The following is a 20,455-nucleotide window of genomic DNA, read 5'->3' as shown; positions in this document are numbered from 1 at the left end:
CACACTTCCCTAATATATGCCTATACCCTTCGTCCCTGCCTGCAATAATCCACAAACTTACTTTAATAAAGACCCCACGGTATGTAAATGACCCCCAACTAGTTATCTGAGCGTTGTCATTCTTCCAAGTAGTCACGATTCCGGGTGGCATTAGCGCCATAATAACATCCTTCTAGGTGTGATTCAAATCGCTGTTAGCCCCAGTGCGTCATTGAGAGATGGGCCTTCCCTAACATTGGAGCTCCGAAGTCTTCCTTTGGGCAGACGTACAGTACAGCACGGATACGATGCCACTCTACTGCACATGTCCGCCCGAAAGAAGACTTTGGAAGCTCCGATTCTGCTCTCAATGAAGTACTGGGGGTAACAGAGCTTTGAATCACGCCTAGAGGAACACGATTACAGCGCTGACGCTGCCCGGGACCGGGACTACTTGGAAGAAGGACAATGCCCAGATGACTAGATAGAGGTTCATGTACATACAGCCTGGGTCTTTATTAAAGAAAGTTTGCGGATTATTGCAGGCAGGGATGGAGGCTATAAGCATATGTTAGGGAAGTGTGCTGGGTAATTTATCAGCACGTTTACTTATACGCATTTTTATCCTGATTGGTTCCCTTTAACCAAGGGCAACATGTTATTAAATAAAGCAGCACATGGGGGATTAGTGAGTCTATATCATTCAAAAAAAAAAAAAAATTTTGAAATGCTTGTACATTTGACATAATGCATCACTACAGATCTAGTTTTCTTCAGGAAACCACCCCTTTAAGGTCTTTCATATTAAACGTGAACTACCAGACCATTATATGAAAGGTTCATTGGTTTTCTTGAAAATATGTGATCTGAGAACAGTTATAAATATCTCCAGCTGGACCATTTCCATGGTGAGCACATTGATGTGAATGGTGATTTTTGGCCCACACAATGTCAATATATTCATAGTATTTCGATTTAAAAAATGGAAAACATTGACATGCTTATGGCCTTTTTATTTTCTCATTCCAGATACTTTTGGTGTAGAGGATCTGACGGATAAAATTCTACTTATTAATAAAACATCCCTGCCCTCCCACTCTTCAGATACCTTCACCTCCGTAAACATTAATGTCATTTTGCCAGAAGATGAAACTTTGACGATTGAGCCAGCTCCAGTTAGTACTCTAAAAACATTGCCTGCTTTCATAGACTCAAATATAATTTTTGTTTCCCCAACTCAAGAACTGCCGTCAGATAGTGTGACACTATCACATTTTGAAGCTCCCCATATCCATAAAGACAGTAACTCTATCCCTGGTATTGAACAACTTGAAGACACCTCCCAAGATGAAACAACCGAATGGGTAATACAAGAAACAACTCCAGAGTCCTTCGAAGTGTTTGACATTACCACTCAAAGTTTTGAAGAAATCAAAGAAACTACTGTGGGAGAAGTAGGATCTCTGGAGAAACCCACTCCGACTGTAGCAGATTTGTTTGAAGAAGCAGGGTCAGCCTTTGAACAATCAACTTTGGGATCAGTAGGATTAGAAAGCACGTACCCAAAAATAGATGAAATAACTGAAAAAACTACTCAAGAAATGATCCCAGGCTCTACTAGAAGCATTTATCAGTACGAAGATAATAGTGACGGCATATCGACATCTTCTAGTTTCCTAGAATCCAGCTTCACACATACTAGTGTGACAGAAAGTGTTGGGCATGGTATTGATGACCGTGAAGTCATAGGCGGCACAAACGAACAGGAAGAAAACAAAGCCTCTACATTAACGTTGGATACTCTCACACGTAATTCCACAGAGTTCTCTCCGCTAGAACATTTAACATCTAGCACACAGCTTTCTGCTGACAAGGGAAAAGAACTTGTTGTGTTCTTTAGCCTACGGGTGACTAACATGCCGTTTTCTGATGACCTATTCAATAAAAGTTCACCAGAATACAGAACACTTGAACAGCAATTCCTACACCTGGTGGGTAAACATTTATTACTTGGAAGAGAACTGTATTAACTATACTGTGATGTACTCTATCTAGGCTACAATGTAGTTGTTGTTTTAGTTTTTTTGTTTTTTAACAAAAAAAAAAATCATAGTCTGAGTTGTTGGTTATTTTAGTCAAAGTCTTGCCAAGAGCTGATAAGAACAAGGGGTGATAAAAAGATGGAAATGAAATGGTATGTTAAATATCAATCACAAATCATATGTATGAATAATCATAACTCATGAACTTCACTCATTTTTGTGAGTTTCAGAGTATAAAACTGCAATTTATCATACTTTAAAGCAGGGATAGAAAACATTTGGCCCTCCCAGTTGCAAAGCTACAATTCTCATCAGGCCTGAACAGCAAAAGCTTTAGCTTTGGTTGTCCAGACATGATGGAAATTGTAGCATTTTCCCCCAGTCGTAAAGTGGGTCCCGAAAATGTCTGTCCCGGCTGATGAACTGGCCGCTAAGCCAAGTAGTGGAATGGAACGTGTCCTACCCCAGTCACTGACTGGCTGAGCGGCCAGTCCATCAGCCGGGTCATGACATGTCAGCGCCGGAGATCCTGGAGCCCAGCGGGGGTCCCGAGACCAATCCCACCACTCACCCCAGGCACGGGGAGCAGTAAGTTTGCACTTGTTATAAAAATTCCCGCATGCCTCTGCCAGCTGACAGATTTTAAAAACGGCTGGACTTCTCCTTTAATTTCATAAAACAAGAAGTGGGTTGGCATCGCCAACAAAGCTTGCCAAGCTTGCACTGTAGCACATGGGACATGACAGTGGTCTGCTGTCATAGAAAACAGATCAATGTAACTCACTTAAAGCGACTCTGTACCAACAATCTGACCCCCCACACCGCTTGTACTTTCAAATAGCTGCTTTAAATCCAAGATCAGTCCTGGGGTCCGCTCGGCAGGTGATGCAGTTTTTGTCATAGAAAACTATTTTTAAACTTGCAGCCTTGTGTCAAATTGGCGTGGCCTAGATTGTGTATGCATTAGGCTGGCACACCCTCTCTGTCCTTCCTCCCCGCCCTTCTTATGATAAGGAATGCAACTAGAATTTCTGCTATTCATCACCTGTGTGAAGACTGCCCATGAGCTGTATCGTTAAGGCACCTGTGCAGTGTTCAGGTGATGAATAGGAAAAATCCTGCCTGGGGTCTTTCCTAGTGATGAGGAGGGCATGGAGGAGGGATGGAGAGGGCGGTGCAATCCTAGGGCATACACACTCTAGGCCACGCCAATTTGACACAGGGCTGAAAGTTTAAAAGTTGTTTTTTATGACAATAACTGCATCACCTGCCGAATGGACCCCAGGACAGATCTTGGATTAAAATCAGCTATCGCTTTAAGAGGAAGGAGTAAGAAATAATGCAACAGCTCTCACTAGTGTCATCTTCAAGGCTTTTTATTCATGAAAAATGCCCAAACAAAATGCATCATGCAGGGGAAAAGGACAGATGCCACCTTGAACAGTGACGGCTGTTACATACGAGTCATCGGTTCCTAGAACTACCATTCCATCATCTTAAGTGAATTATTTTACTTTAGTTTCATTTAATCAATCTGATCTGTAAATTTGATCAAAAATTTTCATCTACATCCTTTTTTCTATTGCTTTTAATGTTGTTGTTTTTTTTAAATTCCGCTGTTGTAGCCATATTAGATGCGTACAACTTCTTTCCAGTTTCTTAGCCGTCTTTGTTACCAGCAGTAAAGCTGACAACTTTCATTAAATCTCCTGCCATTTAATGATACTTAGATGAATCTGCTGACCCAGTCTACACAGGGAGGCTAAAAAGTGAGCGGCACCATACTGGAAATGGCAGCATTTTGGTTATTGCGCGTGGCTTGTATTGATACTGGAATATTTCACATTTGCTGTGTTGCAAAGAAAATGAAAACTAGAAACACAAAGCCATCAAAATGTTTGTAATAAAAACGGGATAAAATGTTCTCTCCTGATCTGTTCTCTATAAAACATTAGATTTTCTTTACATAGTAAAATTAATTTAAAGGAGCCAGTCCACAAAGTAGTACTACCCTTCATTTAAAGGAGAATTCTGGGCAGGGGGTTCTTTTGCCAGGGAGGGGGAGAATGAAAGAAATAATGTGCACTCATTTCTCCGGTTCTAGTACTGGTGCCCGTATACCGCCCCTCTGGTCCCCTGGTCGCTTCCTGGTAAAAGAGAAGATCTGGGTTGGGACTTATAGGCCCACTCAGACAGTCAGCAGCCGTGTGAGTCCCACCGCACCTGCTGAGTAGCTGAGCAGTCCTAGAACAACACGTCCAAGGTTCCTTCTCTAACCAGGAAGATGACGGGGACTGGTGCCTGTATACCGCACCTCTGGTCCCCCCGGTCGCTTCCTGGTTAAAAAGAGGACTTGGAATGTGACTTCCAGGCCTGCTCAGACAGTCAGTAGCCATAGCAGAGTCCCACCTCGCCTGCTGACTGGCTGAGCGGTCCTGGAACGTCATGTCCAAGGTTCTTTCTCTAACCAGGAAGTTGCCGGGGACTGGAGCCTGTATACCGCACCTCTGGTCCCCCGGTTGCTTCCTGGTTAAAAAGAGGACCTGGGATGTGACTTCAGCCATTCAGTAGCCATAGCACGGTACCGCCTCCTCCACTAACTGGCTGAGCGGCCCTGGAACGTCATGACGTCAGATCCTCTCTCTAACCAGAAAGCGTCCAGGGACTGGAGCTGTGGTATATGGCACCAGTTCTGGATTTGGGGAGGTGCGTGCACATTATTTCTTTCATCCTCCCCGACACTGTGGCAAAAAAGCCCCCTGCCCGGAATTCTCCTTTAAGAACAATGAAAGTTATTCTTTATGTTGCCCCATTCCCATGTGTTATTTGCAAATAACATTTAATTGTATGTATCTATGTACTGTATGGTGTGGGTGCAATTTCTCAGTAGGTCTCTCATTCTATCAGGCTCCATTTTATAAAAGATAAAAAGCTGGGTTGCAGTAAATTTCCTTAGCTGAAGTGTAATGACACTACACTACAATAGTGTTAAATAAGTAACATAACTATAAGAAGTTCTCTGCACTGTTCAAGAATAGAGATGATCGAACATCGGGAATTTTCAGGTTCTATCGAACTTGAACCTTCGTCATTTGATGCCTTCCTGTTCCGTGAGGAAGGTGGAGACAGTCCCAGACGGTACTCGGGCTGTCTCCACCTTCCCCACGGAACGGGAAGGCATCGGGCATTGGAGAAGTTGGATGCCACGCTCATTCTCTAGGCCAGTGTTTCTCAATTCCAGTCCTTATGGCCCACCAACAGGTCATGTTTTGAGGATATCCCAGACAAAGAACACCTGTGTTAATACCGGATGCACCAAGTATAATTATATTGCCTATGAAATACCGAGGACATCCTCAAAACATGACCTGTTGAGCCATGAGGACTGTAATTGAGAAGCACTGCTTTAGGCCGCAACTATTAGCTCTAGTGCTCTCCTGACTGGATCCACAAGCTATCAGTCATAACTGAGAGGAGGGGCCAGGAATGTTCTCACTTGCAGATGTGGTTGCACCCCCCTCCCCATCTTAAAGGGGTAGCAATTCTTTCTAGTTCTGAAAATCTCTTTCAAACCAACTGGTGCCAGAAAGTGCCAGAGATTTGTAATTTACTTCTATTAAAAATCTTTTGTCTTCCAGCTGCTGTATGTCCTGCAGAAAGTGGTATTATTTCCATTCTGAAGAGCAGGAGAGGTTTTCTTTAGGGATTTGCTACTGCTCTGGGCAGTTCCTGACAATTCAATCTCTGGCACTTTCTGGCAACAGTTAATGTGAAAGAATTTTTTATTTAATTTATTTTAAATTTTTTGCTGAACTACCCCTTTAACTCTAAACTCTTACACTTTTGGCAGGTACACTTTACATTGCGAAAGAACTACTAGTGCTAAATGTTATAAAGTAAGATTACATGTACCACAGTTACTAAAGGTTTCTTTTTCTGAAAAATGTTGCGAAAAGAGGAAAAAAATATGTCCGCCATGCCTAGTAAGTTGCATCAAACGTATTATATGATAAATTGGTAGCGGGTTAGGCCATTTTTCTTATCTTCTAAATGGATTCATCACGTTGATAAATCTCTCCCCTGACTGCGGTTTGGTAAATCATTTCTCCCAACACTTTCCCATTTATAATATGGCATTTTTTTAAATCAATTCAATAGAATGACTTTGTATACTTTCTAATATAATATCCACGGACACCGGCGCCATAGTAGAGAAAATGAATTGGTATTTAAACTGACAAGCAACAAAGAATATAAAAGTACAGATAGTGGAGATGTGTTAATAATGCAGGGGCTTCTTTCTTGCAGCTGCTTCCATATCTTCAAACCAATCTTACAGGATTTAAGCACCTTGAAATCCTGAACTTCAAGAAGGGGAGTGTGATTGTGAACAGCAAGCTGAAATTCGCCAAGTCTGTGCCCTATAATGTCACCAAGGCCGTCCAATGCGTTTTGGAAGATTTCTGCAACGTTGCCGCACAGCTCCTAAATTTACAGATTGACAGTTATTCACTTGACATTGAGCCAGGTAAGAAAATCCACGCACCTAAAATCCTCTAAATCTTGTGCTGGTAAGAATTAAGCGGAAGGCTGTAACCTTCTTGTCAATGTTGGCTTTAAAATAAGTAAATAAAAGATTCATAGGCTGACGCTGGAAATAGCTTGACTATGTGAGAATACATTTAGAATCTGCAGTTCTAGACAATGGGTAATTTTTAACTCTATATTGGAGATAGGAAGATGGCTTATAAGTAGAGATGAGCGAACCAGGTTCAGGTTCGAGTCGATCCGAACCCGAACGTTCGGCATTTGATTAGCTGGGGCTGCTGAACTTGGATAAAGCTCTAAGGTTGTCTGGAAAACATGGATACAGCCAATGACTATATCCATGATTTCCACATAGCCTTAGGGCTTTATCCAACTTCAGCAGCCACCGCTAATCAAATGCCGAAAGTTCGGTTTCGGATCGACTCGAGCAGTGGCGTAGCTACAGTGAAGGCAGGGAAGGCGACTGCTATGGGGCCCCTGCATGTAGGGGGCCCGAGGAAGCCTGCCCTGTCTTCATGGTAGGTACCCCGCTCCCCCAGGGGTCCAGAGAGGAAGAGGGACCCCCACTGCACTGTTCAGCCCCCTCACTGTAGTGCCGGGTGAGCAGGCTGAACAGAGGAGCAGGACCTGACAGACAGGACAGGAGAGGGATTAAGGACCTTTGGGTCACATGACCCAAAGGTCCTCAATACCTCTATGTGAAGATCAGCCTGGACTACAGGAGGAGGAGGGGGGAGCCTGGGAGCTGTAAGTGCTGTGTATGTGTGTCAGTGAGTGTATATATGTATCTGTGGGTATATGTATATGTCAGTGAGTGTACATATGTATCTGTGTATATATTTATATGTCAGTATGTGTATGTATCTGTGTATATATATATATATATATATATATATATATATATATATATATATATATGTGTGTGTGTATGTCAGCAATGTCTGTAGCACTGGTGTATATGTGTGTGTGTGTGTGTGTGTTTGTGTATGTCAGCAATGTCTGTAGCACTGGTGTATATGTGTGTGTGTATGTGTGTTTGTGTATGTCAGCAATGTCTGTAGCACTGGTGTATATGTGTGTTTGCTCCCAAAGATGTTCTGCAGCAGCTTCTATTAATGCTGGGCTCTAATAACAGAACCCACCATTAATATCTGCAGCATTTTCTTTTATTTCTGGTTGAGTATTTCTTATTACAATCAGATGATTTCGCTGTGTACAGTCTATTCATGGTGTATACATCTGCACTAGTGTAATCACAGTACAGTGTATATATGTGTGTATGTCAGTGGCGTATCTGTATATATATTAATGGTGCCTCTGTGTGTATATATGTGTGTCAATGTCTGTGTTTGGCGAGGGGGGGGCATACAGGATTTATGGGGCCCCATACAGTTTTTTGCTATGAGGCCCCATGAATCCTAGCTACGCCCCTGGACTCGAGCATGCTCAAGGTTCGCTCATCTCTACTTCTAAGGTAACTATCTGGGATAAGAGGTATAGATAATTACTGTTACTATCCTGTATGTCTCCTTCCACCTTTTCACTGCAGCAACAAAGTGAAGCCAGCCATATATCGTGGTGTTTTTTCCCCGAAAATAAGACACTGCCTAATATTTTGTTTTCCTCAAAAACAGGCACTATGTCTTATTTTCGGGGATGCACATAGGCGGCTCTGAACGTACGGGTTGGCGCGGTCCCGGGTGCCGCTCGTAGCCCGGGGCCGCGGCTATTAGCGGGCACGGTCCGATCGTCGGAAGCAATCAAAGTGCCTATCTCATCAATCTAGTCCCGGGGGGGGGGGGGTTTAGTATAAGTGTAAAAGAAAAAAAGAAGTGTTGTTATTAATAAAAAGCCCCCTCCCCTAATAAAAGTTTGAATCGCCCCCCTTTTCCCAGGTTATAAAAATAAATAAATATACATGTTTGGTATGGCCGCATGCGTAATCGCCTAAACTATTAATTAATCACATTATTGATCTCGTACGGCGATACAAAACATGTTAATTTATTTATTTACTTTTATTTAAAACATGGGAAAAGGGGGGTGATTTAAACTTTTATTAGGGGAGGGGGCTTTTTACTAATAAGAACACTTTTTTTTTTTTTTTTACACACTTCTAGTATATACACACTGATGTCTCATTGAGATCGTTGCTGTATACTTATACAGCAAAGGTCAATGAGATCGGCACTTGTTTGCTTTCGGCTGCTGCAGCCGAAAACAAACGAGTGCCGAGCCAGGATCAGCGACATCTTGGCGGAGACCCCGGCTGGATGAAGATATGGAGATCGCTCCTCCGGGACAACGTCCCGGGGGGGCGATCTGCGCCACCAGAGAAGTGCTGCAGAAGGTAATCGGAGGCATCTGATTACGTGATTAGTGGGCACAGCAATCGGACCATGGTCGCTAATAGCCGCGGTCCTGGGCTACACGCAGCACACAGGATCGCGGCGGTTCAGAGCGGGGTCGCCGCGCGGCCCCGCTCTGAACACCTCTTGCGGACGCATGACGTACGGGTAAGCGTCCTTAAGAGGTTAAAGAGTCACTGTCGTATTTTTTTTTTTTGCAGAAATCAATAGTCCAGGCGATTTTAAGAAACTTTGTAATTGGGTTTATTAGCCAAATCTGCCATTATCTGCATGTAAAAAGCCTTTTCCCAGGTCCCCCCCTCCTTCCTCTTTTTCATCCACTCTGAAAAATCTGAAAATTGTGACTTGTTGCAGGAGACGTCCCCTGTCTGTTCTAGGGAGAGGGGAGGGGGGAGGAGGAAGGAGGGAGTTAGCCGGCAGCAGAAAGCAGATAACAGAGGATTACAGGCACGGAGCTGGGTGACAGCTGTAATCCGAGCTCAGACAGGTCACTGGTGACTGTCACAGGAGATATCCCGTGAGGGATTTGTAGATTAACTCTTTGTTGTCCTGTTTTGGTCTTTTCTTTAGCTCTCTCCATAGGAGAACAATGAAGACAGGGGGGAGAGCTTCAAACTGCTTTTTCATGATAAAAATGCATTTTTCGGATAATAAACCCAATTACAAAGTTTCTTAAAATTGCCTGGACTATTGATTTCTGCAAAAAAAAATTTCACGACAGTGACACTTTAAGCAAAAAATACGTTGTGTGAACATGGCCTTATTTCGCATATAGAGACTGGATGACTGTAATACCGTGATCTTTAAAGTGTTGCTACTGTTTAAAAAAAAACAAAAAAACTTTTGATATGTTACAAAGACATGCCAAACATTTGATTAGTCCAGTATGGAGAAGTGTTTGTCTTCCTGTCTCTGTCCTCGCTGCAGGATATGGATTCTATAGAAAGTCTATAGAGCCTGATTCTCACAGTGAGGAGAGAAGATGTTTGCAGAGCATTATTCCTTAAATGTTTGAGTAGTCGTTGGAGTCTCAACACAAAGGAATAATTACTCATTGAAGTGACCCACCCCACCAAACTGCTAGTACCATCCGTTTGATGAGAGTAAATCCTTACCGGTCGTGTCTTTTAAAATGTGCCTGGTTCCTTGGTTAGAGCAAAACATGCAGACCTGTTTCATACTGGTGTGGCCTAGAGTGTCTGTGCCCCAGGTCTACAACACCTCTCGCTTCTTCCTCTCCTCCCTCATCATTAGGAACGCCCCCAGGCAGGATTTCTCCTATTCATCACTTGTCTAAACACTGCACATGGGCCATAGCAACACAGGTGCACTGTTTAGACGAGAGATGAATAGAAATCCTGCCTGGGGGCGTTCCTAATGATGAGGAGGGTGGGGAGGAAGAAAGGCAACGCCAGTATGACACTAAGCTGCAAGTTTAGAAGATCATTTTTTGTTCTAACCAAGGCACCAGGCACATTTTAAAAGACATGACGGGTAAGGATTTACTCTCATCAGAGGATGGTATTAGCAGTTGGGTGGGGTGGGTTGGTGGATACAGAGTCCCTTTTTTCCATTTTCCCTAACTCACTTTTCTTTTCTTTTTTCTGGAACTGGAATGCCCCTTTAATGCTTCTTTACACTATGCCTTCCTTAACAATGAACCAATTCGCATTCTAACTGTACAACTAACCAAACCAATTCAAATAGAACCTTTGTGTATAGAAGAAATACCTACCAGAAATGTGGATTTATCGAGTCTGTTTCTTCTTCGTCTTCTTCACCCTTATAGCATTTGTTGTAAAGTAGAAGTAAAAGTGCAACATTTGTTAGAGATGTCCAAGGCAGCAATGCTTAAACACTAGGAGATAAAGCTTATGAGGACCAAATAAAGAAATAGTACCAGTGCTCTATATATTCTGTTAGGCTTCATGGACTATGTAAAAGAAAACAAAATGAATCATAAATTACAGCCGAAGTTCATTTCACGTAAAATATAATCACTAAGAAGCTATAGCAGCGTAACATAAATATGCCAATATACATGGACACCTCCAGCAGCTTTACAATATGAAATGTTTTTTTTTTTTTCATTGCTTACATAGGATTTGTTTGATGATCTGTTTTTTTTATGTTTTTTTTTAAACAAGGTTGAATACCGTAATACAATTCATCACTATAATAGCGCTTGTCTCTGTACCTTGTTTCTTCCGGCAAATTGGCCGCTTAATAGCATTTTTTTATTACGCTTGCTCATAGCAATACTATAATTCTAAATATTCATTTAAAATCATATTAAATAATCATACATAAAGTATTAGGCATTGACATCGCATGCAGAATCGCTTCCTTATAAACAAATATAAGTGGAGCCTCAACAACTTTAAAGAGATCTTGAAAGTGTTAGTAATTCTGCATTTTTTTGCACAATTTAACAGAAAAACAAATTGAAATCTTTTACTAGAAAAATAAAATAATGCAGTTGCCTAAATATGCACACCCTTTAACTAATACTTTGTTGAAATTTGCTTAAAATTTATAACAGCATTCAGTCTTTTTTGGGTACGAGTCTACCTGCATGACACATCTAGACTTGGCAGTCTTTACCCACTTTTCCATCTCCTGTGTACAGCCCTCTTCAGGTCAACACAAAGGGGGGCATTTATGAAAAGTACGTCAGGGGCATATGCCGGTGAGAAGGCACAGATTTGCCCCTTTTCCCTGGCGTACATCTGCCATATCCTCCGCTCACCCAATGGACGGGCATTTATCATGAACCAAATCTACACCTGATGGATTTGGTACGTCGGGCACAGGTTCGGCTGGATTCACTAAGAGGTGCACGCCTCTTAGTGAATTCGGTTGGGGAAAAGGGGGCAGGGCCTAAGTTAAGACCGGCGTACAAGTGCGCTGTTCTTCATAAATTCCCCCCACAGATTTTCAATAGGAATCAGGTCTGGGCTCTGGCCATGCAATTCTAAAAACTCTGATCTTCTTTTGGCGAAGCCATTGTGGGGTCTCTGTTTTGCCAAAAAGCTAAAATTCCTCTTCCCCTTCAACTTTTCAGCAGAGGCCTAAAGGTTTTTTGCAAAAAATTATTGATATTTGGAACTGTGAATATTCCTTTGATCTTGACTAAAGATGCCTCCACCATTACATTGTGGGTATAGTGTACTTTTGGTGATAAAGTGTACAGTGTTGGCTTTGCGCCAACCACGCCTTTTGAAATTATGCCCCAAAAAGTTCAACCTTGGTCTCATCAGACCATAATATTTTTCTCACATGCTTTTGGCAGACTTGATGTAGGTCTTGGCAAAAAAAAAAAAAAACAATAGCCTGGCTTAGATGTTTTTCTTTGTAAGAAAAAGCTTCCATTTTGCCACCCAACCACACAGCCCAAACATATGAAGAATTATCTTCATTTCTCTACTGACAGGCTTGTATGAAGGATTCATTTTTGTTTTACATTGTGTAGTTTTTATAGACACTCTTATTGCAAATGAAAAAAAAAAAAAAGTTTGTGGAGATATATATGTAATTGCTCAAAGTTGAGAGGCAATATAATCCACACATTTCCACGTATGGTGAAACCATTTATGTTAATTGTTAGGATAATTTTATTAGAAAAATAGGGGAAGGTGGGTCATTTCTTACCTTTTGGTGCACTGGGGGCAAGACCACCGATCCCCCCGGCCAACCCTTTCTGCTGATATTCATTAAAATGGGTGAGCCGGTAGGGGCTGCTCAATGCACTGGGGGTGGTTGTCCCGTGCGCTATAGGGACATATAGTTTCCCTTTAAGAAAAAGAGTTGTCAATAAAATCAATATATCATAACAGCTATTTTTTTTCTCAAAAATGATTAAAATGTTTTGATGTGTTCTTATGTCTTTTCAGCTGACCAGGCCGACCCATGTAAGTTCATGGCATGCGATACATTTTCAGATTGCTCGATAGACCCACATACAAAAGATGCATCCTGTGTATGCAAACCTGGATTTATAAGTATTGATGGACTGCCATGCCAAAGCGTTTGTGAGCTGGAACCCAATTATTGCTCGGAAGATGAAGAATGTAAAATTGAAGATGGGAAAGGGGCTGTTTGCAGGTAACATCAACATTGATGGGTCCAGGGTATTTGTTTTTTATTGCTGTATGTTGTGCTCTGTGTAGTGCTTTGTAGGATACATTATGAAGATTATCTTTTAATGTGACACAAAAATTAAGAACATGAGTGTTTATCAAATGGTTATGACATATACTACTTCTCATCACTGCCGCTTCTAGCCCAATGCTAAGTATACGTGTATACTGCCCATACAACCTATAATAAAGTCAGCCAAATCTGATGCCACCATATGCCTTGGCTGACAGTATAAGGTGAATGGGGGCCTACCAACTCTACACTGACAAATGATGTTGTTGGAGAGAAGGGTCAAACATGATGGATTTTTAACAACTGAAACTTTTTACCTGGGAGCCATAAGCCGCCGCCAGACCTGTATGGCTTTAGGTTAGCCCTCCCCTCCTGATGGAGAACACATGAACATTTGGCACAGCTGGCATGTGCATGGGGTCCCATCCAGCAGTCACCAGCAGTGAGAAATCACTGATCACTGTACAGTGGCTGCTGAGCTCTGCTATAGTGATGGGCAGCCTCCTCCGGTACTATATACAGTACGGGGGGGGGGGGGGGGGGGGGGGGGGGCATGAGGACATGACGCCGCATTAGGGCAGCTCTTCATCAGGGCAAGGACCCAGGAACTGCATGGCTTAGGGCTGTATTATACGGTTAGTGGCAGAAGAGGGGCCTGTGTTGCCCCTTACTGTTACCACTCAATGGAAGTGGATATATAAAATAAAAAATTATACACTTATTTTAATGAAGCTATAATACAAAGTAATATTACTTTAATACAGCAATGTATTAATAATATAAAAAAAAACCTCTATAATTAAACAGATGCCAAATGGGATAATTTAAAAGGATGCAACAGCATTGCCATCCTTACTTGCTTTCTACAAACATAGAGCTGTCAAGATCCTGTTTTTTGACAGGACAGAATATTCAGACAGCTTTGATTTAACTTGTTAAGTAAAGGGTCTTGATGGAAACTTTTAAAAGGGACAGAGACTGACATTTATAATGGAGACCGAATCCCTACTGAAAGTTAATGGATCTGTTTAAATTTTTTTTTTATAAATAATTCAATGGATGTTTCAGCAGGAGTGCCAAATGTGATGTGAACAGGCCCTAAGCGTTTCTTCCTCCATCATGTATGTCTCTCTTGTTGAGTACTGGGACTAAAGGTGACACAATAACAGATGGGTTTAGAGTATTCTGTACTGATCATGGGAGTGACTGAATGTAAAGAAGAAGTCGGTGGAGCGGCAGCTGGGGGACATTTGTTGGCTCTTCACCAACCCAGTCATTCCTAACTCCAGGTCTGACAGTCTTATACAGGCAGCCTGGAGCCTAACATAGACAACCAGGACAGTATTGTTAGCATGTGTGCCTAGACAATATTGCATTGGAATATTAAGGAATTTATATATAGTAAAAGAAACAAAAACATAAAACAATTTAATCAGAACAGAAACTCTTTAAGATCAAATTTGGCTTCAGCCTAAAGTGGGTTAAAGGAGAAGTCCAGCAAAAGGCTTAATTTTTTATTAATGTATTGTATTGTCTCCCAAAAGTTATAGAAATCACCAATATACACTTTTAACGGGAAATACACATAGTGTTTTTTCCCTGCACCTACTACTGCATCAAGGCTTCACTTCCTGGATAACATGGTGATGTCACGACCCAACTCCCAGAGCTGTGCGGGCTGTGGCTGCTGGAGAGGATAATGGCAGGGGGACACTGAGGGACACAGGGCACTGGAGGGGCACTGAGCATCCCCCTGCCATCATCCTCTCTAGCAGCCACAGCCCGCACAGCTCTAGGAGTCAGGTCATGACATCACCATTTTATCCAGGAAGTGACATAACCATGTTATCCAGGAAGTGAAGCCTTGATGCAGTAGTAGGTGCAGGGAAAAAAGCACTTTATAAGCATTTCCCATAATAAGTGTATATTGGGGATTTGTATAACTTTTGGGGGGCAATACAATACTTTAATAAAAAATTTTGCCGGACTTCTCCTTTAAGTAATAGACATTACATTTGGAATAATACTAGAAAGCATATTTCTAATATAATCAAATGATTACAATAGCGTGAACCCATCACCGAATTCAGCGTTGCATTTGTTTAGCGTTTGCAGTTTTCCTTGAAGTACTGTATCTGCTGATACTCCTACAGTTGGATTTGGCACAAAACTCTCATTTGGCTCCATCTTTCCATTACCATAATTATTGCAGAGTTATGTTAGGCATGCAGCGGGCTCTTGGCAGGCTTCGGAGGCTGCATCTGGGGGGGAGCTAATGATTGAGCTGCTTTTGGCTTTTGACCCTCGGAGATTGCTTTTTTTGTTGCTTCTAACATAATAATGACCTCCGTTATATGTATGGCTTATTTGTAACTAAATATTCACAGAAATAGACAAGAAATATTAACATTTGGTATTAAGGAACTGGGCCAGTGTAGTTGTTCCCGGTTTTATTACTTTTTTAATTAGTCACGGCTGTACAGAAAGTGACCATGATGAAAATGATTAAATTATATGATTGCATTTAACTAGAGAAAAAGAAGACAACGTGCGGCACACATAGTGTGATACATGGTGTGATACTGCAGGCGCAATTATGTGTTTTAAAGGATGCAATAGGCGTCGTTCACCTTGGGCGGTCATGCTTCGAATCTGACACTGCCAAAAACCTGTATTGAGGTGATTTTCAACACTTGGCTGCCCTTCCATAAAACCGAGGGACTCAGTACAGAAGATCAGAGGAACTTGGAAGAGCATCTTGGAAGTCCAGTGTGTAGGATATGCCGATCAGTGCCTACATCTCCCACGTAGAGATGAGCGAATCACTCAACAAAACGAAAAGAAGCACTTTCATCAGCGCTCAACGTTGCTCCGTTCCCTGCCACTCCACCCCGGGTGCCAGGGAAAAACTGGATCCAATCCTGGGGAAACTAGGATAAGTTTCCAAGAAAAAAAAGAGACAAATTTGGTCAGCTCTCCTAGAACACCATTCACACTAGGCAGGAGCATGTTGCTATGGCTGAAATTTCAAACACACAACAACACAGAGAAATGCAACAGCTAAACGCAATGGCAAGATACAAACCCAATATAGATATAAAAATCACTAAAATTAGCCCCCGCCCCCTTAACTGCTAAAAAATCTCCATAAAAATAATGAGGCTCTTAGTTACCATTTACAAATAGTGTAAACCATCCCACCATGATATGGTGGCCTCATAAACGGGATGGACCTACACTGTACTAGCCTTTCCATGGCATATAATAAGCCTATGCTCTGGGCATTTAGGATCCATCTAATACTGGCAAAAATAATATCCACCTGGGTGGGACAGGTGGAGTGCACGACCAAGTAGAGGCAGCCACTCCCCCATCTGGAACACAGAAAAAAAAGAGACACCATTTACACTAGGCCGGAGCATGTTGCTATGGCTGAAGTTGCAAACACACAAAAACACAGAGAAATGCAACAGCTCACCGCAATGGCAAGATACAGACCCAATATAGACTGCTAAAAAAAATCTCCATAAAAATAATGAGGCTCTTAGTTACGATAGTTGTTAGTTACGATCGTAATGCCAATCCTTTGTACACGAACAATCGAAATGACGAACGATGTGCACGTACACCGAAAGATTTGCAAGCGATTATTGATGATTTTAGATGCAGAATCTTCCCTAGTCTCCTTTCTTCATTCCCAGTCTAACTGGCAGCTCCTACAGTCTTCTAAATTACTTCTTTCCTGTTAACGCTTTGAAGGTTTCATAGCAATAAAGCACTAAGAGAGTCACCCTGTCAAACAGTCAGTAAACGTATGGTGACAAATTCCACAAATACTGTATTTTCCTGCGTATAAGACTACTTTTTAACCCAGGAAAATCTTCTCAAAAGTCTGGGGTCATCTGCCGGGTGTCGTCTTATTGGGCGGGTGCTGAAAGACTTTGGAACCGGACTGGAGAATCTGCGGTCACCGCATACGGTAGGAGGAGCTGAGAAGGACGAATTTCCGCTGTATGCAGCGACCGTGTAAAGGGCAGAGCGAGTGGAAAAAAGAGATATTGTAGAGTGGCGCTGTGCCCAGAAATAACACACCTCTTTTAGCTGTCTGGCCGCCCTTGTATCCTACCGGTATTACTGTACCTCCTTCTCTGCTTCTCAGATCTCGCTGCTATCTGAGGTTTTTTATTAGTTTTTATTTGGTGTGCATTGGAAGAGGGATAGTCTTATATGGCGAGTATATCCCAAACTCTATATTTTAACTGGAAAAGTTAGGGGTTGTCTTATACGCTTGAAAATACGGTACTTGCCCCATAGAGGCATGAATCTAAGCTGTTGATAAAGTAGAACTGCTGGTGACTTTTGAGAGGTTTTTGCTGGTGACTTTTGAGAGTTTTTTTTTAGTAGAGGTACATGGAATTTTTATAGGGAATGTACAACATAAACTTATCAGTACCTATATGATATACCTATTGTCATTCTGATAATTATGATGGAATTTTGATGGAATTGTGATGGAATTATGACATCACTTAATGTCATAGAAAGGTTAGTCTTTATTACGGTAAGTCTGTCCTTATTTTACAATGAATGACTTTTGTATGCAAAAGTTGGCAAAATTTGAGCTTTTCGGTAGGTCATTCACTTTTTGTTCTTCTAACCATAATCTGGTGTTTCACAATACACTTTTGTTCTTATACGATCAGATATGACAGTGTGACCATATTCTTTGTAGCGCTACTTGCAAGTTATCCATTTCATCTCAAGATCTTTCATCTATCTTTCAGTCTAAACCATCCCCGCCTTTTGTCTGTATATTGCCCTGATGCTGCTCCTCTGCTTTTGATGATGTTCTTGTCTTGCATCTTTTGCAGCTTATTGTAGTGTTACTACTATATATTTAGTCTTTTCACTGTTATCATCCATAATACTAAATATTTATCGTTTTGTTAGATTATCTAATAACTATTCCCATTATTATGATTGTATTAATGGCCATAATAAATATGATTATATTAATAATCATCATAATTAAAACTTCCCCCCCTGGTGGTGCGAGGGACATAAATGGCAACGTCTGAACTTATCATATATTATAATGATTATTATATTTGGGATTATTGCTTTTAACAGAATTACCAGGGATTTAACAATATTGGCATACTTGAATAACACAGGGGTCTATACACTGGCGGATCTACTGCCGTAATGGCTACTATGGGGCCCACCACATCACACTTGTGGCCGTCAGCAGCATTCTACCTCTGGCCACAAGAGCCCACTCCCTTCTCCAGCACTCTGGTGCATGAGTGATGTCACTTGTGCTCTCAGAGGGGGAAAGGAAGGAGACGCCGGACGACAGCTAGGTGAGTATTGTTTTTTTATACACAGGGATACCTGCATTAAGGAGGGAGGTAGAAAGAGGGAGATGCCTACACAGTGGGAGGGGGGATAATTTACAGTAGGATGCGCACATGGTGGAGGGGAGGTAACTTACAGGGGGATTGTCTGCATCAGAAGAGGGGTAATTTGTAGGGAGATGCCTACATGCGGGCGAGGCAGCTAACGGGGATGGCACACAAGGGCTAACCACCAAGGGAGATATGGGGGGGGTGTAACTACCAGAGGACAATGGAGATGCCCCATGGAGAAAATAGGGGGGCTACCTACAAGGGAGATGAGTACATAGGAGGGAGGCTAACTACCAGAGGAGATGCCTAACTACAAGGGGAGAGGAGGATTAAAAGGTTAGACCCTCCTCTCATCCTCAGTGGTTTCCTGTCCCTATGGGAAGTCTGGAGTGCAGCGGTTCGGACGGGGTGTCAGTATACAATCTAGGCTTGGTGGGGCTCCCCTCTGCCTGAGTCCGGCCTTGGTAAAGTGCAGGAAGGGGAGCCCATAGAGCTGCAAGACAGCACTCAAGCTCGACTCACCTTCTGTCTGCAAGCGGTAGTTCTGTTCACTGCAGCCAGGTGAGGGTCCCCACATAATGGTAAGCTGCGGTGGGAAGAGCCTGACTAAGTTTCAGTCTGGGCACTCTTTGTGTGTGGTGACATAGTGCTGGAGTCCTGGCCGGCAAACAAACATGATATCAGAGGCCGGAATCCATCCTCTGCAGGCGGCGTGCGGGAGCAGCTGAGTGTGCGGTGGTGAGATTCGGCCAGCATTCTCAGGGCAAGTTGGTCTACAGTATCCAGCCATGAGCTCCAGCAGTGAGGCCAGTCATCTTTAAGACAAGGGAATTACTACCACAGTCCTTGTATGGAAGCTAGTAGAAATGCTATCATTACCGTAAAAGTGAACTCCTAGGTGGTTGCACATATGGTATGCACCCTCAAGTATTCATCATAATTTTTTTTTATATTCGTGAAGTAAAAATCAGGATGTTTGCTTCACGAATATAAAAAAAAAAAAATTATCATGATCGGTTCGTATTCACTGAACATACCCGAACAAATAACGAGCATACAGTAGATGCGTACGTTTTGGTCTACGTCTACATGCGTACAGATTATCAGGTGCAAAGCGTAAATGACGCCGTTGCATACTTTTCGGTCTAGAGTTACGAACATACGTACAGATTATCAGGTGCAAAGCGAGATAAATGTTTGCAAGTTCGAATCTGTTGGAAAATGATTGTTATAACCATTCCGATCATCAAACAAATTGTTTGTGATCGGTGAACACAAACAAGAACCATCACGTTCGTTCGAATCACTATTCATCACCCTGACAGTGCCTGACTGGCCCACCAGAGGACCGGAATCCTCCAGTGGGCCCCCAGCCTTAAAAATCTGCACTAACACTGACTGACATGTCCTTTCTCACTGGTTCTTCATTAGTGGGCCCCCAGGATCGTTTCCTGGGCCCCAGATACTCCATACAAAATGTCCCATTAATTAAATCTAATCCATATATCTTCCATCCCATCTAAATCATACATCAGAAATCCCATTCTTTCAACCGAGACTTCCAAGGTTCAATTAAAAAAAAAATATTCAGAACAATTCCCAGGGAACTATTATCAAGCGATCATGGCAATTAACCGCTCGCTTCTTCTGCAAAAAGTACCAGAACAGGTGGCATAGCTTAGACGCAGAATCTTCCCCAGTCTGCTTTCTTCATTCCCAGTCTAACTGGCAGCTCCTACAGTCTTCGAAAATTACTTCTTTCCCGTTAATGCTTTGAAGGTTTCATAGCAATAAAGTACCGTCTAAGAGAGGATTTGCTAATTTTTCATCTTAACCGAGGCAGGCAATATATATAGATAAACACCTACAGCCGAGTCATTAGTATGCCACAACCATCGTACTCTATTAAAATAAGATGATTTTCTATTGGCTTACTATCAGTGTTATATTAGAAAGA

At 42.2% G+C, this 20,455-nt stretch overlaps 1 protein-coding gene across 1 annotated transcript in view; it reads left to right on the top strand.

Moving 5' to 3' along the window:
• Positions 1-20,455, top strand: part of IMPG1 (interphotoreceptor matrix proteoglycan 1) — a 141,699-nt gene that overhangs the window by 114,349 nt on the left and 6,895 nt on the right. The window contains exons 12-14 of the mRNA XM_069974176.1: positions 1,009-1,970; positions 6,330-6,549; positions 12,832-13,042. Of these exons, the coding sequence (XP_069830277.1) occupies positions 1,009-1,970; positions 6,330-6,549; positions 12,832-13,042 (1,393 nt within the window). The remainder of the gene's footprint in view (positions 1-1,008; positions 1,971-6,329; positions 6,550-12,831; positions 13,043-20,455) is intronic.

Source organism: Dendropsophus ebraccatus, chromosome 6 (assembly GCF_027789765.1).
Source record: "Dendropsophus ebraccatus isolate aDenEbr1 chromosome 6, aDenEbr1.pat, whole genome shotgun sequence".
Classification (NCBI taxonomy): domain Eukaryota; kingdom Metazoa; phylum Chordata; class Amphibia; order Anura; family Hylidae; genus Dendropsophus; species Dendropsophus ebraccatus.
Note: the sequence above shows the minus strand (reverse complement) of the source record. Positions and strands in the feature narration are given on the sequence as shown.